We start from the raw sequence: 19,087 nt of genomic DNA on the forward strand, positions 1-19,087 counted from the left end.
TGGTACTGTACCTAAATGTGAGCTCTTTCTTTGCTTGTGTGGAAACCAAGGCTGTTCTCATGTGTTTACTTTCCTATTCCAGTGAGAAGGACGAGAAGAGACATTGACAGGAAACACAGCACCATGTCTCAGCCTCCTTCTATTTTCTTTAATCAACGATGTCTATTTCAAAAAGGTAGGCTCTAGAAAGACACAATTTCCATAAATGGTTGCTGTTTTTCTAGGTCCTCAGCCTTCAGAGAAATCCTGCCAACAGATTCTTTCTGAAGTACCAGTTACACTTCTGGCTCTTTCTTCAAAGCAGCATCCTGATCTATCCTAACAAGTCACTGTTTCTATGCTTTCAAACGCTAGAGATTACCTGCTCGACACCTTTTTTTTTAAAAAAAATGAGACTAAAACAGATATGGTGACACTATTTTCAATCCTCAATTGTTTCTCTCTCCAAACATTTAGATTTAGTCATACATTTCTCTTGACATTCGTTTATTTTTATGTGCTCATCTGGAAGCAGAATTTGTTTGAAGTCTTCGAACTTCGCTGCTGGTGTTTCTCTAGTGTGATCTTTAAAAAGTAGATCTCAAAGATACATACATGAAAATAGCAATAAACATGACATCCTTCAAAAGGCACAGAGCGGCACATCCTATTTGGAGTTTAGCTTATAGTCTTGATCTTAGTTGTTCCTACCTGAGAACTTGGAATTCTTTCCTGGGGCTCTAGCTTAGGATTTATTGAACAGATACAGTTGACTGCTTACTTGTTAAGACCACTGCACTGTCTGAAGGAGAGATTGACAGCTCTGCAACATCTTCATCATTTTTCACAGGTGAGTAGCGCACCAGGAAGTTGGTCAATTCAATGGACGGAGGTGGGGCCCAGGTGACACGCATAGTGTCTGGACCAACATTGGTGAATCGCAGGTCACTGGGAGAAGGGACAGCTGGTTTCAAATAAGAAGGAAGACCAGGTTAAGGTAATTTTAAAATGAAAGCTAACAAAAATAGCTGGAAAGGTAAAAAACAGTATTTCATGCATAAAGGAAATGAGTCATCATCATGCAAATAGTCTAAATCTAATCTAAATCATAGTGAACTACTGTTAAAAATAAAACACTACACACAGTACTGTTAGGCCCCTTTAACCTTTCTGCCATCAGTACATATGAACGAATAATTTGCATCTACTTTCAACTATGTGGATTTTAAGTACATTATTAATACCACTGACAGTTATTTTAACCCAGGCTGAAGAGGCTTAAGTTGCCACACAGCAAAGAGAAACACAGCGGTACTTTCCGAAGAACCACATGCACACAGACAAAAAGACAAGAGGGTCCTGAATTTCCCCTGACACGGGGTGACTACAGCTCCCGCCATCGCTACAATCCCACTCCGTGAATTCTACCTACAAGTGAAAAGGTTCATGCAAATTGGTTCTCGGCATGTTTCTTACCATGCAGGGCAGAGAACCTTTGTAATGTTGCATGCTCAGCCCCAGGCTGGTTAAAGAGGAGTTTCTTTACCTAGACAGGGCAAGGCAATCCACCGTGCTCCAGTTTCTTTTTCTCCTATGTCAAAACAGCCCCCTTCCAAACCACCCTAAATTTGACTGGGTTTTTAGTCAACTACAAAGAAGGAACATGGTAGGGTTTATCAAAGAGTAGAAGGAAGAGCATCATGGTACATTTTGGAAGTACCTTTCTTATTAACCGGTGCTCATTGCCTAACTTGGTATTCACGTAAGATATGTTGAAAAAACCCTCCAGGTCTGCAAATTCATTTAACCTTTGCCATCTTGTATGGAACAGATCAGATCTCTCTAGCTTTCTGCACCTTTGTGGTTTAAATGGAAGTGTATTTAAGACCACGTGCATATGCCTTTGACCAATCAGTTTAGCATATACATCCAATCCCCTACCGGCCCCCAACCCACCCTCCCTTTCATAATCGCTGGCAAATTGCTGGCTTTCCCTGTGAAACGTCCATCTTTAACCAGAGTGACTGGTGGCAGCATGCAACACCATCCATGTCTCAAACACAGAAGTTTTCAAAATTCACCCGTTTGCTGTGTCAGTGTGGTGGGGGCACTCTCTCCGCCATTAATGAGAGTGATAACGCTGATGTCATAGTCAATGCCCGGCTCCAGCCCTGTAACTGTGTAGTATCCTACTGAGGAGTCCACAAAATCTTCAAAAATAGGGATACCTTCTCCTGCCGCAACTACTGTGATGCGGTACCCAATAATGGTGGAAGAGTTTAGCGGGGTCCACCTCAGGCCGATGCTTGAATCGGTTATATCAACAAAGCTTAGGTCAGTGAGTTGGGGCACCTCTATTGAGTTACAAAGCAAGGGGGGGGGCAAAAGAAAGATAGAGGCAAAAAAGAGGAAAAAATAAAGCAGTGTACGTCAGGTTACTAGTGGCAAACTTGACAGAATGTTAAAGCAATGATGGTAATATGCGATCTTTTCCCAATGTTCCAAAAAGACGTCCTAAGCATCAGGAATATAGTTTGCTTCCCTGGGAGAATAAAACAGGTTACAATGTTCTTAGGGATTTTCTTGCATTTGAAAAGTAAACAGTAGGGTTTGAACCTCTCAGGTTCTTAAAAATTATAGGGCTGTTTAGGATGTCAAAACCATTCTTAGAACCTAGACATAATATCTTTAAGTATCAGCAATGCTTTTTTAAAAAAAGAAAAAAAAGCCAAAACTTTTTTAGTAGGAAAACAGAACTTGCATGAAGAAGGTTAAAAAAAAAATGGTATGTGAGTTTTTCTTTCCTTTCCCATAGAAAAAACTCAAGACAACATTATGGCCATAATGCTAACGCATTATGAACGTATGGTGTGAAATGTGCCGTTCAAAAGCACATTCAGGAGGAAGACAGACTTGAGTCCAAGACCACTGCCAATATTTTGTATGATTCATAATCAAAGTTATTTAATCAGCATTAGTAAAAGCATTCTACCAAATAGTGCAAAGGAGAACACAATCTGTCCAATGCTTTCATTCTGTCACAATCCAATTTTGGACAAATAACAAACCTATCCCTAGATAGGTCTTTTCAATGTCGTCTTTCAATCCACAAGAAAGAACACCCGAAGGTGTGGCCTTTCTTTATATTTTTTTTTCAATCTTATAAAGGAAGGATTTGAAACTGCAAGATGAAGAATTGAACGTGTCAACCAAGGGCTATGTCAATGCTCACATATGGAGATAGGTACGATTTTATAGACAGCTGTTGAAATTTGGTATGAACTGTAACATCAGGGACAAATGCGCCGATGGGATGCATTTACCATATTACTTTTAGCCTGTCAGTACTGAGGACAGACACATGAGACTGTTTTAGTAATATTTCCACGTGAGCGGACAGTACAGAGTTAATGCCATGGGAGCCACTCCATTACATCCCATCGCCACAAACAGCACCTTGGTGAAGCAGACAGGAAAGCGGTGTTAACAGCAAGCATTTGTCCAAACAGTTGCTTTGACTTCATGGTTTTGGAGAGTGTGGTTGGGAGGTCAGAACTAAATCCCAAATGTACTTGACACCCTCAACCACCTGGGGATTAAAATCTTAATCCCCACTCTCGTCGAACCTGCCACTCTCGGGATAACAGCTTATTTTTCCATTACCTGGGATGATGGTATCAGAGATAGGGACACTTTCCTTGTCATCTTTGACAGTGTAAACACTGACATTATACTCCAGGCCAGGACTCAGGTTTTCAAAGGTGCAAGAGCTCTGATCTGCATGGACCACTTCTTCCAAAGAGTATCCCTGTTGGCCATTTAGGGGCGTGGTGGTAATTCTATAACCAGTAATGTCTAGAGAAAACAGGAAGGAGGAAGTTACTGCACAGAGCCTTTGTGACCCAGGGCACATTAAACTTGACTCCCATGACGGACCCACGAAGGGGAAAGGAGGAAGACTGGACATTTATTGAGGACTCTCCTGCCACTCAGTGCCACAACGACCCTTTGAGGCAGGTATTAATATCCTCCGTTTAAAGAAACTCTTGGAACAGGGGAGTGATTTCCAATGGCTTGCCCGCTGATACATCCCAGGCTTACCTGGAGTAGTGCTCCTCTCCCAGGAGACGGTAAGCACTCCAGTGTCAGGGTTTGCCTCCAGGTGCAAGTTCGTTGGTGGAGACAATGCTATGCAGAAAAAATGTTTTAAATTAAAAGTTAAAGCTAACCCCGAGCATTTGACCTGTGGAAAGTTTTTCCTTTCTCTCTTTTCCTCCCTCCTTTCCTCCCTCTCTCTCGTTCTTTCTTTCTCTTCCTCCCTTCCCCCTCCCTTCCTTCTTTTCAAGAATCAGTAAAAATATAGAAGTTACTCTATAAAACCATGGTGGACAGGGATTCTCTGAGAGCATTTCTTTTTACGGTGAACGATTTTGCAATACTACTGAAATTCTTCCTGTCTTGCCAGTTCATAAATATTTTTGACATGGAAAGAAAAGTTCTGATGACACAGAATATATGACCATATTGAACTTGCTCCTCCAAATTTAGCAAATAGCTAGTAAGGTAAGTAGGGATGGGATCTTCCCCTTGCACCGTTATCGGAAGCAAAAAGTGGTACTAATAGCACCTATGTTTAAAAATCAGACCAGTTTTAAAAACTAAAAGAGGCAAAGAACTGCTCTTACGTGTCACCACTTTCTTTACAATCGGAGTATCTCTCTCTTGCCCATCCCTCAGGACTGAGATGGTGTACACGTATTCCACGCCTGGAGTCAGGCCAGACACAACGATGCTTCCTGACTCTGAAGTCACTTCTCGCGGTGCTTCCCCTCCCTGGCTTGGTCGTACACCCAGCTAGAAGAAGGAAAGCAAAATAAACACCAAGGACAAGTGTTTCCAGAGCTGGATCACTGCAGAGAGGTTGTGGTTATGCTGTGTATAATGTGAACTCCTGTGCACACTGCATACTGTACTTTTATTAGGGGATGAGTTGGGGTCTGCCTTTAGCTCTACTAGACACTTTAGCGGGAAGTTCCTTGGACTGGGGGGCCAAGGTGGGAGAGGTGTCTTCCAGAACTGCATTACATTGGCTTGTCATGGAAGGTTCTGGAAAAGTGTCATTACATGCTGTTTTGCTTGATCAATAATCTCCAGATATAAATCAGACATACACAGGGGCTTTGGGCCACATGGCAGTTCATTTCTATTTTCTCTGTTCCTGGAAGAAATCCTCCAGCACTCTCTTTAATGAGTTATGAACATTCAACTTAAAGGTAGCAGCCCCTTTAACATTTTGTACTTCAGAAACATTCTTTTTGAAGAAGTATGTCCATAGCTTAAACTGCAGGATAATATATTACAAAAGAAGAATTAAAATGAATGTGCCCATAATTTTCAGATTTTTAATATTTTATTTCAAAACCTAGGTAATATTGTCTCATCAAACAGTGTTCAACTCTAGAGACGTCCTTTGTAGGTTATAAGGCTTCTGAAAGTTAGAATGACACGATTAAGAGAAATTTAAAACGGCAATCTTCAAAAAGGGCTTCTCTATATTTAAGTAGCATAATCGTCAATATGGCCATTTGCATATTTCAAAAAAGAAGTGACCTTTGGTGTATTTTTTTAAACAAGCAATCATGGGGATTTAGTCTTGATTTCCAATTATAATAAATATTTCTCTCCCCACACTCTAAATGCCAAGGAAAGGAATTCTTTTAAACATATTCATTTGTATTCATCACTTCCCTAATATCATTACTTTAAAGAACATGAATCCAGATATCTACAGGGAAGACCTTAATCTTAACTTCTATTAAGAGATTCACCCAAGGGGCTTTGAACAAGTGGAGATGAAACTGATTGGATGGAAATGTGATTTTTAAGTGACTCTGAGCTTAATTAGTCTCCCTAAATTGGTTTTCATGAACTTGTTGACCCCCGTTTACAACAACACAACAAAAGGCATTTCCCTATATATTTTAAAGTGCAGTTCCCTGGGGAAAAGGATAGAGAAAATCAGATCACAGCAACAGTTCCATACTAATGTTTTATCCTTTGCAAAGCACTTCCACGGCCTCAGTCCATCCTTCCAGCAATTCAGTGAGGGGACGATCATGTTATACCTGGATGATGGGGTCAGAGAGGCACAGAGGGAGGCAGCCAGCCAAACCCAGGTCTCCTGACTCCCAAACACCCCGTTTCTACCACATCCAGAAACATGAGGGCACCTCGGGGCTATACCACAAGAGATTAGGAACATTTGCAACTTACCTTAAAACCAATCCTTGGAGCAGGTGTCCATGTGATCACAATGGTGGTCTCAGTGACCTCCGTGTTGTAAGGGGGAATGGAGCTGAGAGGCTGCACTGTGAAACAGAATCAATGCATGCGTTCAAACCTTGGAGTCACAGATGATGGCACAGAACGTACAGAACAAGTATTTTTACGGAGAACCTCGGTTTACCCAGCTAGCGGATCCTCAATGTCATAGCCTTCACTGGGTGGGAATTTGGAGTAGGTCAGTGCTTCCCAATCTTTCATGCACCACACAAATTATCTGACACCTGGCTAAAATGCAGGTTCTGATTCTGTAGGACCGAAGTGGGGCTAGAAGTTTGCATTTCCATGATGCCGAGGCTACCACTAGCCCACCAATCATACTTCAGTAACAAGGGCCTAAATGACCTCAGAAGACAAGTTCAAGTCCTTGGATTCCTTGATTTGTGTCTTTCCATCAAGTCTGGGATTTGAGTTTTATGACAATAAATTTCCCTCTACAGTCAGTTTAAAATCCCATTTGAAATGTAAAACTGGTCACCACAAATTGATTATCATTCTGCTTTTTAAATAATCAATTTGAGAACAATTGTTAAATTATAGATGTGATCTGAAAATAGCTCCATGCTGAATTATTCCATAACGATGGTCAATTGTTTTTGGTTGCAATGAGAAAGACCGTATGAAAGTTAAACAAAATCTGCCACCATGGATGTACTTATAAATCCTAAAGATTCCTTAAATATGTGATTATCCATTTAGGATAAACATATTACAAAATTTTAGTACTCTGCCACTGGCATTAAGAATTATAACAAGCGGGGCGCCTGGGTGGCTCAGTCATTAAGCGTCTGCCTTCGGCTCAGGTCATCATCCCGGGGTCCTGGGATCGAGCTCCGCATGGGGCTCCCTGCTCAGCGGGAAGCCTGCTTCTCCCTCTCCCACTCCCTCTGCTTGTGTTCCCTCTCTCACTGTCTCTCTCTGTCAAATAAATAAATAAAATCTTTAAAAAAAAAGAATTATAACAAGTTAATTTTCCAGCTCCTATCATCCTGACCTCGCTGTTATTCTCTCAGTAAAAACATTACTTTAAAAAAAAAAACAAGAAAAGAAGAAAAAAGAGCATGTGTACACACATTTAAGACAGACGTTTTCAACAGTCTACAAATCTTTTTACAGATTTAGAATCTCCAAAATATAAGGGACTGAACAACTAAATCTTGTAATAAGAGGAATAAGCATTTCAATAACTGGCTGCTGATGAGGTCTCAGAAGCCAAGACATCTGAACAGGGTGGGTCAAATTCAAGGGTTTCGAGTGCGTTACCAGGCTGGGTCACATGTTTGGTGCCTTCATAATTCCTTCCTTTTTATGTCCCAACCAAATTCTGTGTCCACTGGGGGAAAAAACCCTATTAAATGCATTTATGTGAAATTATGAATGGCCAGGGAGACCAGTTATCCTCCAGAGGTACACAATGGAGATTAAAAGTCCGAAGACCCTGCTCACTCCTCAGCTCCAGGCACTTGTCTTCCCTTCGACCATGTGGGGGTTTGGGCACCACTGTAATTCTCCCACTTGTTTCCAGGCTGCACTTGAATGTGTGATTTTAAAAAATTGTTCTGAAAATACTGTGTGGAAAAAAATAAAATATGTGTGTGGGCTACTCTTCAATGACTACTCTATCAGCTGACCTGAAGTTCTACTGTTTAGTGAGCCGTTTCCTAACTACATTATGATTTCAAGGGTGTCTTCGGGGGAACCGGGGCAGGTGACCCATGATGCCTTCCCAGGGTCTCTGAAATCATACGCCACTTGGCTGCTGCTGACTTTGCCAACATGCGGTGGCTTGCCCCGTGGAACCACATTAATGGCCACAAGAAAACAATTCGGAGAGCAAGTAGCTTCTTGCACAGAACATCTGTGAAAGTCACAACTTTTTCACAAATTACATTCTCTTCCACTGTCTTGGGCTTTAGGACTGGGTGTTTTCTATTGCTTGAGCCAGCCAGCTAGCATCTTCCCAAGTTGAAGATGATGCTCTCTGCCTGGGAAGACCATTACAGGAAAATCTCCAAACCACAAACCCACAAACTGATGTCAAACAAAGGATGTGACTGTAAGTATGAATTATGGGTTCTGGCAGGTCTTGTTAGGTGAAGAACAGCCTGGCTGTTAAAGAAATAAAATTTGCCCTATTTATAAAGGAGTAAGCTGTATTTTCCCCAGAAACAGCAGCCCCCCCCACCACCACTCCACCCTCACATTTGCTTTTAAGAATTTAGCACGTTATAAAATCCAGAAAAGTTATTCCCAGAATTAAGCATGGTAAGACAGTAAAAAGCTACAGAAACTTACAGCAACTGCAAAAATATGCAAGCCGTACTGATGTTTACAGCCTCAGAGAGTACTTCAAGTTCAAATGAAGTTGTGGAACTGCCTACTTAAGTAGGTTTATTTAAACTGAAGCTTTGCTTGGTTGAACTGTTTTCATTCTCATTCTTCCCTCAATCATCTATTCAGTGAACAGTTTTTGAACATGGGCTGTGAGCAAGGCAGTATGTTAACCTTTATCCAGTAAAATTAGTTTTGACAATCAGTACTTTAACTCAAATAGAATTATGTTTTATAGAAATATCCTGTGCAGAACATCAACGTAATATGGCCAATATATCAAAGTCTGCAAAAGTACTTGAAACACTCTATGTTGACTCACTGTACTTAATTATTGTTTCTTACTTAACAATACTTAATTATTGTTATATCATTAAAAATGCTTTTTCTCTTTGGTTTCTTTTGTCCATCAAAAGAAACTACAAAAAAAAAGTCTCATGTTAAGGAGTGAAAAAGTAAAAATAATAATTTGTAGAATTATATGTGGTCAGTAAAAGGTTAAATCTACTGAAATCTCTATTCTAATTCATGAAGGGCATCTGTAAGAAATACAAAAACACTGATTTCATATTAATAGATTCTAGAGTATCTTAGTAACATGTAACATAAAATAGCAAAATTTAGAAGTTAACTTACGAATGAAAAGCAGATTTTACTTGCTTATAATTAGCAGTTACTTAAGAAAAAGACTTCACGGGGCGCCTGGGTGGCTCAGTTGGTTAAGCGACTGCCTTCAGCTCAGGTCATGATCCTGGAGTCCCGGGATCGAGTCCCGCATCGGGCTCCCTGCTCGGCAGGGAACCTGCTTCTGCCTCTGACCCTCTCCCCTCTCATGTGCTCTCTCTCTCTCATTCTCTGTCTCAAATAAATAAATAAAATAAAATCTTAAAAAAAAAAAAAAAAAAGGAAATGAAAAAGACTTCACTAGCCAAAAACCCTATACCAAATTTAAGTGGAAATACATTTTTGGTAAATTATGAATTCTTACTGGGAAAAGTTTGTGGAGAATTTTCTTTGGGAAGTAAATTCCATAGTTATTTACAGCTAAACTTACGCTCGCTTTTTGAAGGCTCCTTAACATCTATATTTTTAAAACGTTTTTGGAAAAATGCAAACTAGTTCATAGTCGTGATATATGTTGAAAAGTGTTGGGTGCTTCTATAATTCAAAATGTTGAGTTAAAAATAACAACTGGTGTTCAGCTAGAAATTAGGGGTCTCATAATTCTTTGTAATGTAAATGAGAATGTTTTTAATAGAACTCAGTTTATGAATACAGGTCTTTATTGTGATGTAAATATGTAGGAGATTTAGGGCCACTTTCCATAAAGTGTCGAGCAAAAAAAGACAGACATGACCAAAAAATTGTCAGTCTTCTTCCCTCACTGGAACTTCAAGAGTCGTTTAAGAAAGATGAAAAGAAAAAAAAAAAAAGTATTCCGTTCTGCAGAAATACTTTAATCTGCTCCAGTCTCATAAAGAAATCCTTTCCTTAACTTCTTGTTCTATTGGTTTCCATTCAGTTTGTAAATGTTTTCATTCTACACTTACTGCTATCATTCAACACCAAAAGTAGCAGGACGTAGACATCCGTGCTGGTTTTGTTTCTTGCCTTAACTGATGTTTGGTACACTCATTTAATACAATAGCATTCGACTTTCAAATAACTGGGTGCTTTAAACCGCATTACTCAAAGTGGTCCCAGAGGAAATAAGAAGCCTGGTAACATTTGTAATTTAACCTTCATCAAGAAAATCTTGCTTCAGGGTGCCTGGGTGGCTCAGTTGGTTAAGCGACTGCCTTCGGCTCAGGTCATGATCCTGGAGTCCCGGGATCGAGTGCCGCATTGGGCTCCCTGCTCAGCATGGAGTCTGCTTCTCCCTCTCCCGCTCCCCCCTCCTGTGCTCTTTCTCTCTCTCACTCTCTCTCTCAAATAAATAAAATCTTTAAAAAAAAAAAAAAGAAAAGAAAATTTTGCTTCAGAAAACGATCAGCTGAACTGAATAGCGTGCTTCCTGATTTCTACTCCAGCACAAGCTCCTTAGGATCCAATAACAAACACATGGATCAAGGGGCTGGTCCATGACCACACTTTGAGTAGCACTGCTTTTAATCTTCCCTTTTATTTAAACCTTGTACTAAGGGTTTTTAAGTTAACTTTTTAAAAATTGGATGAAGCACGGAGAACGTAAACATAGGTAAAAACCGACGACATCACTAAGACCACGGAGAATGTAAACATAGGTAAAAACTGACGACATCACTAAGATGGGATGTTCAAACTTTAGCTTACGAGTGGTGAAGACTCCTGTGGCTTTGGGACTCTGCTGGTTGCCTTTGACAGCCACGAGGGATGCGGTGTACTCAGACCCAGGCTGCAGATTCCTCAGGGGGTACTGCGTGGCCGAGGGCCCCACGTTGTAGTGCTTGGGCTGGCCTCCCCGGGTCGGGCCCACAGTCAGTCGGTACCCGGCTATCTGGGCCCGAGTTGGAGTCCAGGTCACTAAGACAGTTGAGTCAGTTTCGTTGGTAAACTGGAGGTTAGTGGGAGCATCCAATCCTAGAAAAAAAGATGAAACACATCAAGAAATATTTGACCCTCAGGAATGATCATACGGAAAGTCAAAAGCTTGACTGAATTTTCTAAACCTTTCTTAAGGTGGAAACTAAGTAAAACTCAAAACCTTGGAAATGTGGAGCTATTATGAGATGGAGTGCTACACGGAACTTTGCAAAATGGTGTCAATCGTGAGAAATTGCTGACTTTTTTTTTTTTTTTTGCTTGACTTTGATCCTGAGGAAAGTGGAATTTTCCAGCATGACTTTCCCATCACCCTCTGAAATTATACTAACATTATTGAGATAGCATTATCAAAACAGAAACAATAACCAAAAAAACCACTTGTGAATACCACAATGTGCTCTGAACCAAACTGGTTAAGACATGAGAGACAAGGCCAATAAAACGAGGGCAAGATGAAACCTCTACAGGGAATGTAAAGAAAATTGTCTGCATGTATTGAATGAATAGTCCTTTGCTAGAGGAATAAAAGTAATTTTTGCATAATCCGTATTAGATAATAATTATAGCATATCTGTCAGAATCACGGTAGGATGCTGGTGAGGGTGCACTATCAGAAAGAATCACACAAACTGTGAGTTTTCTTGAGGGTGATAGCTAGCACTTTCCCTGCAGTAAATTAAAACACTTTTCAGATGAAGGAAGTGCTTAAGAGGTAGTCAAATATAATAACTGAAAGAACGGGACATGGAGTCACAAGGCAAAATTCTATGTGGATCCAGCTCCATTGTTTCCTAGCTCTTGGACTTCACAAACAGCAGAATTTTGTATGAGCTTCAATTGCTTCATGAATCCAAAGCGGATAAGAAGACCTTTTTCATTAGGTCAAAAAGAGTATTAACTATAAGGACCATGAACTGAGCAGAGACCCTGGGACTTCATATGCAATAACTGTTTTAGCAATTACTATTTATAAATAATTCTATAAAAGGGTTAGGAGCACACATTTGCAGTTTGATCTAGATATTTTTAGTTACAGAAAATATCCTCAAATTTACAATCCATGTCTCTGTCAGCAAAGAAAATCAGGTTCTCTTAAGTTCCCCTCTCTCGGGGCCATTACATGGATACGTGTATTTGGGAAATGGGTCACCGTTTAGCATCCATGGAGCTGATCTCCATTTTGTTTCGAAGTGTTAACGGGTTTTATGTCCACCACGCATTCTCTTCTCCACTGGGTAGTTCCCCATCTCTAACTGTACCCCTAGGAGTTAACGGTTTGCTGTGCATTCACCACAGATTGGAAGTCAGGGTGGAGAACCTGGGGTGGAGATAGTCAGAAGCAAGACATACTGGTCGTTTGCTCTGCCGTCAGAGGCTTGCTCTCCCGCCCTTGGTTCACAGCGAAGACTTTGAAGTGATAGGTGACCCCGGGGGACAGGCCAGTGACTTCCACAAAGGCGTTCCTGCTGATGGGCAGCCTCTGCCCGTGTTCCCCAGGCAGGCTGACGGGGATCACGTCCACACGGTAGCCGGTCACTGCACTCTCAGGGGGTGTCCACATGATGGTGACCTTCACATCTGTCACTTCCACAAACTGCAGGTCCCGGGGAGGAGGAACTTCATCTAACAGACAAGAGCCAACCGGTCATTCACAATTCCTCCTGAAGAGTATTTTTTTTTAAGCCAATTTCCCAGATGTGTATAGAAAATTCATGGTGCCTCTCATTCCAAAGCAATGCTAGGTTTTGTCTCTTCACCAGAAAATATGTGTTTTTGCTTATATTTTCTCTGGTTCAGTCATCCTGTTTACGTATGACATTTGAAGCGTTTTATTTTATTTTACCTAAAATGTGTAGCTAAGCAGATGAGTTTCCAATGTATTGTCCTATCAAGGAGTTTAAAATAAACACACAAAAAATAAAATTAAAAAAAAAATCCTAATTGTGACAACAGAAAAAATGTGGTTTGCATTTTACTGAACCATTTTGTAAAACTTAAAAGTAACAGATGACTGAACACTGAAGTTTCTGGGGAAAAATATGAAGGCTTTATGTGTCAGTTTGTAATCAGGAAGGCCAATAGCCAGCCTTGATAAGTTAGTTTATAGTGTGGACATTTCAGCCAAATTTCTTAAGTTGAGGGATAAACTAATCTATAAGATTACTTGCATATAGGAACCGTTGACAGAGACAAAACAACCCTCCCACAGAAATAATAATTCTTTCATCTTACACTTCTGGTCCTCCCCAGCAGGCTGAGGAAATGAGCGCAATCCAAGGGCAGTTTTATTCCTCCCACAAAAGTGAGGTTAAATGTGTTACCTGGGTAAACCCTAAGAGATATGATACCACAGGAGGTGGCTTTAAGTTACCTGAACGCGGGACGCCAGTGGTTTCTTGTTGGATGAAAACAGGAGTACTTTCTTGGTTTTCTTCCACCGCGTAGATGGTGATGTTATACTGAACGCCAGGTTGCAAGTCACTGAGGGTGACTGAGTTGGCAGTTTCAGGAAGGTTGAGTTCTGTGCTACTACCTTCTACCGACGGCGAATACACTATTCTGTATCCTGCAGATCAAGGGGAAAACGTTAGCCACACAGTTTTATGAAACAGAGGTTTAATGAGTCATAAATCCCTCTTCTCAGAAAAACCCTTAGCAGCTTGCTTGATTAGTTAAGAACTAGTGATGCTTTCTGACTCTTTAGATGTTGCCACTTCTTATAAGGACTATTCAGTACAAAGATAAAATAAGAGCAGCCATGCAATCCTTCTTAATAATAAATATCATCCTTGAAGACCTGATATCCTAATAAATGTCTATTAGAGATGCCATGAGGTGAAAATATTCATGTGAAAACGATTTCTTCTCTTCGAGCTCTGGGCAATGAAAGCAATTAATGAACCACCTTGAGTGCAGATTGTCTAGCATTGTCTGTGTCTTTTAGAAACTTCAGAGGCAGCTGAGTAACTTAATGAGCTAAGAAGGCAACTGAGCTACCTCTTTAAGACTAAATCTTAGAGTGAGGTTTTCAGAAAAATTACCCCTCTTCGATCTCAGAAATGCCTGGTTTAATAAGTCAGTGAGCTGGCTTTCGAGGTTGTGTGTTGTGTGTGTGTGTGTGTGTGTGTAGGGGGTCAATAAAGTGGACATGGTGGGAAATGATCTGTAAGAAAGTCGAGCAGTTAAGACTTGAAAATAATCACATTCTGAATTACTATTATACACACACACACACACACACCTTTACCCTAGTCTAGAGTTATGTAGGAGAGTTAAGTGGTATCTCTGTCCACAGATCAGAATTGGCTCCCTCACCACCCGTGCTGTCAAGATGAACTTGGCAGCCAAGGAGGCCAACCTCACCCGTGATGGGTGCCTGGGGTCTGCTCCAGCGAACAACAATCGAGGTGTCATCCACTCGGTCCACAGCAGGGTCAGGAGGAGCATCAGGTGCTAACAGAAAAAGAAAGGAACACCCAAGGAAAACAGTCAGGAAATATTGCTCTAGGCCTGTTCTAGAGAAAAAAGATTCTCTTCACAGCGCCTAGTACATGTGTACCTGTTGTCTGCGAAGTAGACAGGATCAGACTCTGTTCTCCTTCTTCAGATATCTGATAGACATTTACAATGTATTTTCGACCAGGAAGCAGGTCAGGGATGTTCACAGAAGTGGCCGTGCTTGGAAGATCTTTAAAATAAAAAGGAAAGGTTACCAGTCAGAGCAAACCAACCCCTGAAATCACTCCACAGACTAGAAGAGGGATATTCTTAAAACTATATATTCATAAGGGAAGGGGGCAAGTCTAGAAGGAAATGTGCTAATGGATAATCAGTAATTATCGATGCATTATGGGATAATTTTTCTTTTGTTTACCATTTTTCTAAATTTTTTCTCTAAAGATACATAATTTTTATAATCCACCCCCAATTTGTAAAAATAGCTCTCTGTAGTTAGAAGTCAGGGTGATGGTTATGGGCAGGGGACGATGGGGTAGGAGGGATATTCTTTTTCCTGATCTGGGTGCTGGTCACATGGGTGTGTCCACTTTATAAAAATTCATCAAGCTCTATGCCTATGATATATTTTGCTACAATAAAGTTTTTAAAAGTCCCCTAACCATGAGAATTTAAAAAGCATTAATGAGGGTACTGTGTACCCCCAAAGGCTAACATTTTCTGCTGTGGTCCTCAAAGTGGCAATCACTTCCCTAAAGAAAGCCCTAGGAGCACCTGGGTGGCTCAGTCAGTTGAGTGTCTGACTCGATTTCGGCTCAGGTCACAATCTCAGGGTCCTGAGATCAAGCCCCACATAGGTCTCTGCATTGAGTGCAGAGTCTACTTGTCCCTCTCCCTCTGCTCCTCTCCCCACGCTCTCTCCCAAATAAATAAATAAATAAAATCTATTTAAAAAATTATATATATATATATAAAAGAAAACACTATGGTTGTATAGACCTGTGCCCAGGCGAATGCATAATGCAGCTCATATTGGGGACCAGGAAAATGTGAGCATGGCTTAGGAAAAACCCAGCTCAGTTCTAGAAAGGTCATCTTTCCCTTCCTCACAGCGGAAGTTTGTTCAGTACGAGCCGTCAACTAGTTCCAAAGCTGTCATGATGGCACATTTAGCTTACCGAGATACTGTGGCTCATCTCCCTCCTCACTCAGCTCGTATTCCACACGGAATCCTGACACGGTGTCTGAAGCTGAGACCCATGAGACCACAAAGCTGCTGGCCGTGATTTCGGTCACAGATTCAGAAGTGGCCACAACGGGAGAAAGGGGTGTCGTCTCTCCTGTCACGGTGTTGCCTAGAGGGTGACAGAAAGGGGAAAGGGAGCCTTCAGCCACTGGAGAACATTTACTACTGTCATCCAAAGGACACCATTTTAAAAAAAAAAAAGTGTTGGTGCCATCCACGGAGGAATAGGACTTGGGAAGCAAACCACTTCCTGAGGAACACAGGAACCACGTGCTGAGGAACACAGGCACAGCCATGAGGATGGGTGGCATACATACTGGTCACCGCGGGGCTGGTGCTGGTGGTGGTGAAGTCAAAGCGTGTCACCTCTCGGTGGCCATAGTGCTGGACACTGATGAGCTGTCCCTCATATACCACGCCTGGCGTCAGGCCTTTGATGGTGTACGAATTCAAGTGGCCGGGAATGGTGGCTTCCTTCCAACGGCCTGGAGAATTTTTCTAAAGATTTAAAAGAAAAGAAGTCATATAAGTATTCCCAAGGATGAACATTCAGAGATGATACTGAGTAATCTTCAAAGAAGGAGGGACCTAGGCAGCGCCGCTGTGGAAGAAAATCATGGAAAACTGGAATCAGAATCTTTAGCAGAGATATATCTTTATCTCTGCTAAAGGGATAGGGATCTTTAGCAGAGTTTAATATTAATAATAATTATTATCATAGCTAATATTTACTGGTAGCTCTTTGTGTGCCAGGCTTTGTGCTGTTTTACTTGCATTCACTCATTTAAACTCCATCTCTCCTTTCCTCCAAGTTAATGGTATAATTACCCTCATTTTACAGGTGAAGAAACAGGGAGGTGTGACATGACCAAGGTCACACAGTCGCAGGCACTGGGCACCTTCCTTTTTTGCCAGACTGATGATGAACCCAAGTTTTGCCTCTCCCATTTTTTAAATTTCTACGATGAAGAGAGATAAATTCTTCTCTGAAGTGGGAAAAGGCTCTATACTCTTTCACTTAGTAGGATACAAATTTCTTGCCTTGCAGAAATAGTCAAAAATATAATACTGCTTTGTGACTCAGTTCCTGGGACCATCACATATAAGGTTCCACTGGTCTGGCTGAAGGCTCATTCTTGGATATGAATTACCCCATCAAAAGCAGTTCCCAACTTTGGGCAAGACTGAAAAAGAATGTGATTTTGGTTTATTTAATCTTTGATTCCAGTTTACATTTTCACATCCTGTCCAACTTCATTAACATGTCATGGATCACAAAACTCATTGCAATAAAATGTGTGGAAAAGAAACGGCCTTACTTCAAACAAGATGAGATCCTTTTAAGTGTAAATATTCTAAACTAAGTCAAAATACATTTTTAATGCCCAGTGAGTTTTTTAAATTATCCAATCAACCAGTTCCTCAATAATTCAAATACTCAAGTGTCCATTTATATTTTTGAAATCAATGAAACGGATCCTTGTATATCTTAAATTTAAATTTTAACTCAAATACCCTGAAAAAAAAAACACTGCAATTAATCATGACAATTAGCTCAGATTTAATGATAAATCTTTCATTCAATGTGAACTTTTCTAGACAATTAGCTATCAGAAAAAACAAACTCTCAGGTAACATCCATTGAGGAAAAACCTGAAAATTCTTAATTGTTGAAAATCTCAAAGAAATTCATCACTGCAGCTTCTTTGAAGATTTCCCAATTCAATGTACATTTTATACCTCTCTGTAAGTGTCCCAAATTACAGAGACCTCACATAACACTTCAGAGTTAGCTTTAAAGTAAATAAAATTGGTGATGAAACAAAATGATGAGAGACAAGGAGGTATCTGAGGGGACAATATAGTGATCTCATTGACTAACATCTACTAGATACAAAGTTCTGGAAATGGCTACTCCACATACTATGGACAAGAGTACTGAGTATACTACCAAAAAAAAAAAAAAAAAAAAGATTTCACAGCTTGAATTTTTCCCCAAGAGTTAACTGCATTAGTAAGTCAAAAGTTTTTATTTATTTATTTATTTATTCATTCGTTCATTCATTTATTCATTCATTTATTTATTATAAGAGACAGACAGAGTAGGCGCAGGTGGGGAGGCACGGAGGAGAGGGAGAACCAGGCTCCCCGCTGATCAGGGAACTGATGCTGAACAGAACCCTGGGATCAGGACCCGAGCTGAAGGCAGATGCTCAACTGACTGAGCCACCCAGGCACCCCCTCATTTTGCTTTTAATTGCTAGAATTTAATAGCTATGGCTAAGAGTGGGCATTTTTGTCCTGTGTTTAAAATAGTGTTTCTCAAGTTATGAGTCATGAATTTTGGAGGTATAGCAGACAGGTTTGAAGGGTAAGAAAAACTAAAGCTTACTAGACCAATATGATTTCTGTATGATTTCTTCAATTTCTAGATGGTTCTTGTTAGAAAATCACAAGGTTCACTTTTTAAACAAACCATCACTCCTCTGTATTCTTCCCTTGCACCATCTTTTCCCCTTCTATCTAAATAACTTCAAAGGATCAAAAATAATGTTTTAAGAAGTACTCCCTTCAAAAGTGAACCCAAAGAGCTAAAGATTAATTTTTCAATCATGGAAATGATGCCAATCATTGTTTTCCTCTGATAGAGTTGCAAGACATATAAAACCTTTAGATTCTCTTCCCATATTGGGGAAGAATTGTTTCAGGCATTATCATTTCTAAGTCCTTGTTAAGAAGATTTTCTAAATAACAAATCTTTCTAAATCCTTCTAAATACCAAAAAAGCTAAATCTGTATGTCAAGTCACGGATAGTTAATCATATTTATTGGCTCAAAAGCTGGAAAAAAAAATGTTTAGAATGTGTTAATTTCAGTAGTCTCAGTGTGCAGTTTCTGAGCGGGATACTCACAGGCTTCCATCTGAGAATGTACTTGGAAATGTGAGATGGTTCTGGGGCATTCCACTGGATGGGGTGAGAATTGGGTTGACTGGGGGTCTCAGTGATGATTACTTGGACGGGACCAGTTGTGCCTGAAAATGAAAATGTGAGATTCGGTGATCTTGGGTACTCACTTACTTCAGCTTAAAATTTAGTGCACATGGATGGCCATCATTAAAAGACAGTTTTACTTATCAGTAAATGTGAGTAGAGTAAAAAAAAAAATTCTTGGATTACTTTTTTACATCCTCACCCTGGAAATCAACAC

The 19,087-nt window shown here is 40.4% G+C and overlaps 1 protein-coding gene across 12 annotated transcripts in view; it reads right to left on the reverse strand.

Moving 5' to 3' along the window:
• The window catches only part of FN1 (fibronectin 1), a 67,649-nt gene that overhangs the window by 27,639 nt on the left and 20,923 nt on the right, over positions 1 to 19,087 (reverse strand). For 6 of the 12 annotated variants that reach the window (XM_045868061.3, XM_045868060.3, XM_045868059.3 and 3 more), the window contains exons 13-26: positions 18,790 to 18,911; positions 16,195 to 16,375; positions 15,810 to 15,986; positions 14,735 to 14,863; positions 14,539 to 14,628; positions 13,547 to 13,741; positions 12,526 to 12,798; positions 10,945 to 11,211; positions 6,253 to 6,347; positions 4,665 to 4,833; positions 4,081 to 4,167; positions 3,643 to 3,834; positions 2,061 to 2,333; positions 761 to 943 (exon numbers count right to left, since the gene is read on the reverse strand). In XM_045868061.3, coding sequence (XP_045724017.1) covers positions 761 to 943; positions 2,061 to 2,333; positions 3,643 to 3,834; positions 4,081 to 4,167; positions 4,665 to 4,833; positions 6,253 to 6,347; positions 10,945 to 11,211; positions 12,526 to 12,798; positions 13,547 to 13,741; positions 14,539 to 14,628; positions 14,735 to 14,863; positions 15,810 to 15,986; positions 16,195 to 16,375; positions 18,790 to 18,911 — 2,433 coding nt within the window. The remainder of the gene's footprint in view (positions 1 to 760; positions 944 to 2,060; positions 2,334 to 3,642; positions 3,835 to 4,080; positions 4,168 to 4,664; positions 4,834 to 6,252; positions 6,348 to 10,944; positions 11,212 to 12,525; positions 12,799 to 13,546; positions 13,742 to 14,538; positions 14,629 to 14,734; positions 14,864 to 15,809; positions 15,987 to 16,194; positions 16,376 to 18,789; positions 18,912 to 19,087) is intronic. The other 6 variants (XM_045868057.3, XM_045868054.3, XM_045868055.3 and 3 more) reach the window with 1 other exon arrangement.

This window comes from Mirounga angustirostris, unplaced genomic scaffold (genome assembly GCF_029215605.1).
Source record: "Mirounga angustirostris isolate CCGP_5_RB_7025 unplaced genomic scaffold, mMirAng1.0.hap1 SCAF_3, whole genome shotgun sequence".
Lineage (NCBI taxonomy): Eukaryota > Metazoa > Chordata > Mammalia > Carnivora > Phocidae > Mirounga > Mirounga angustirostris.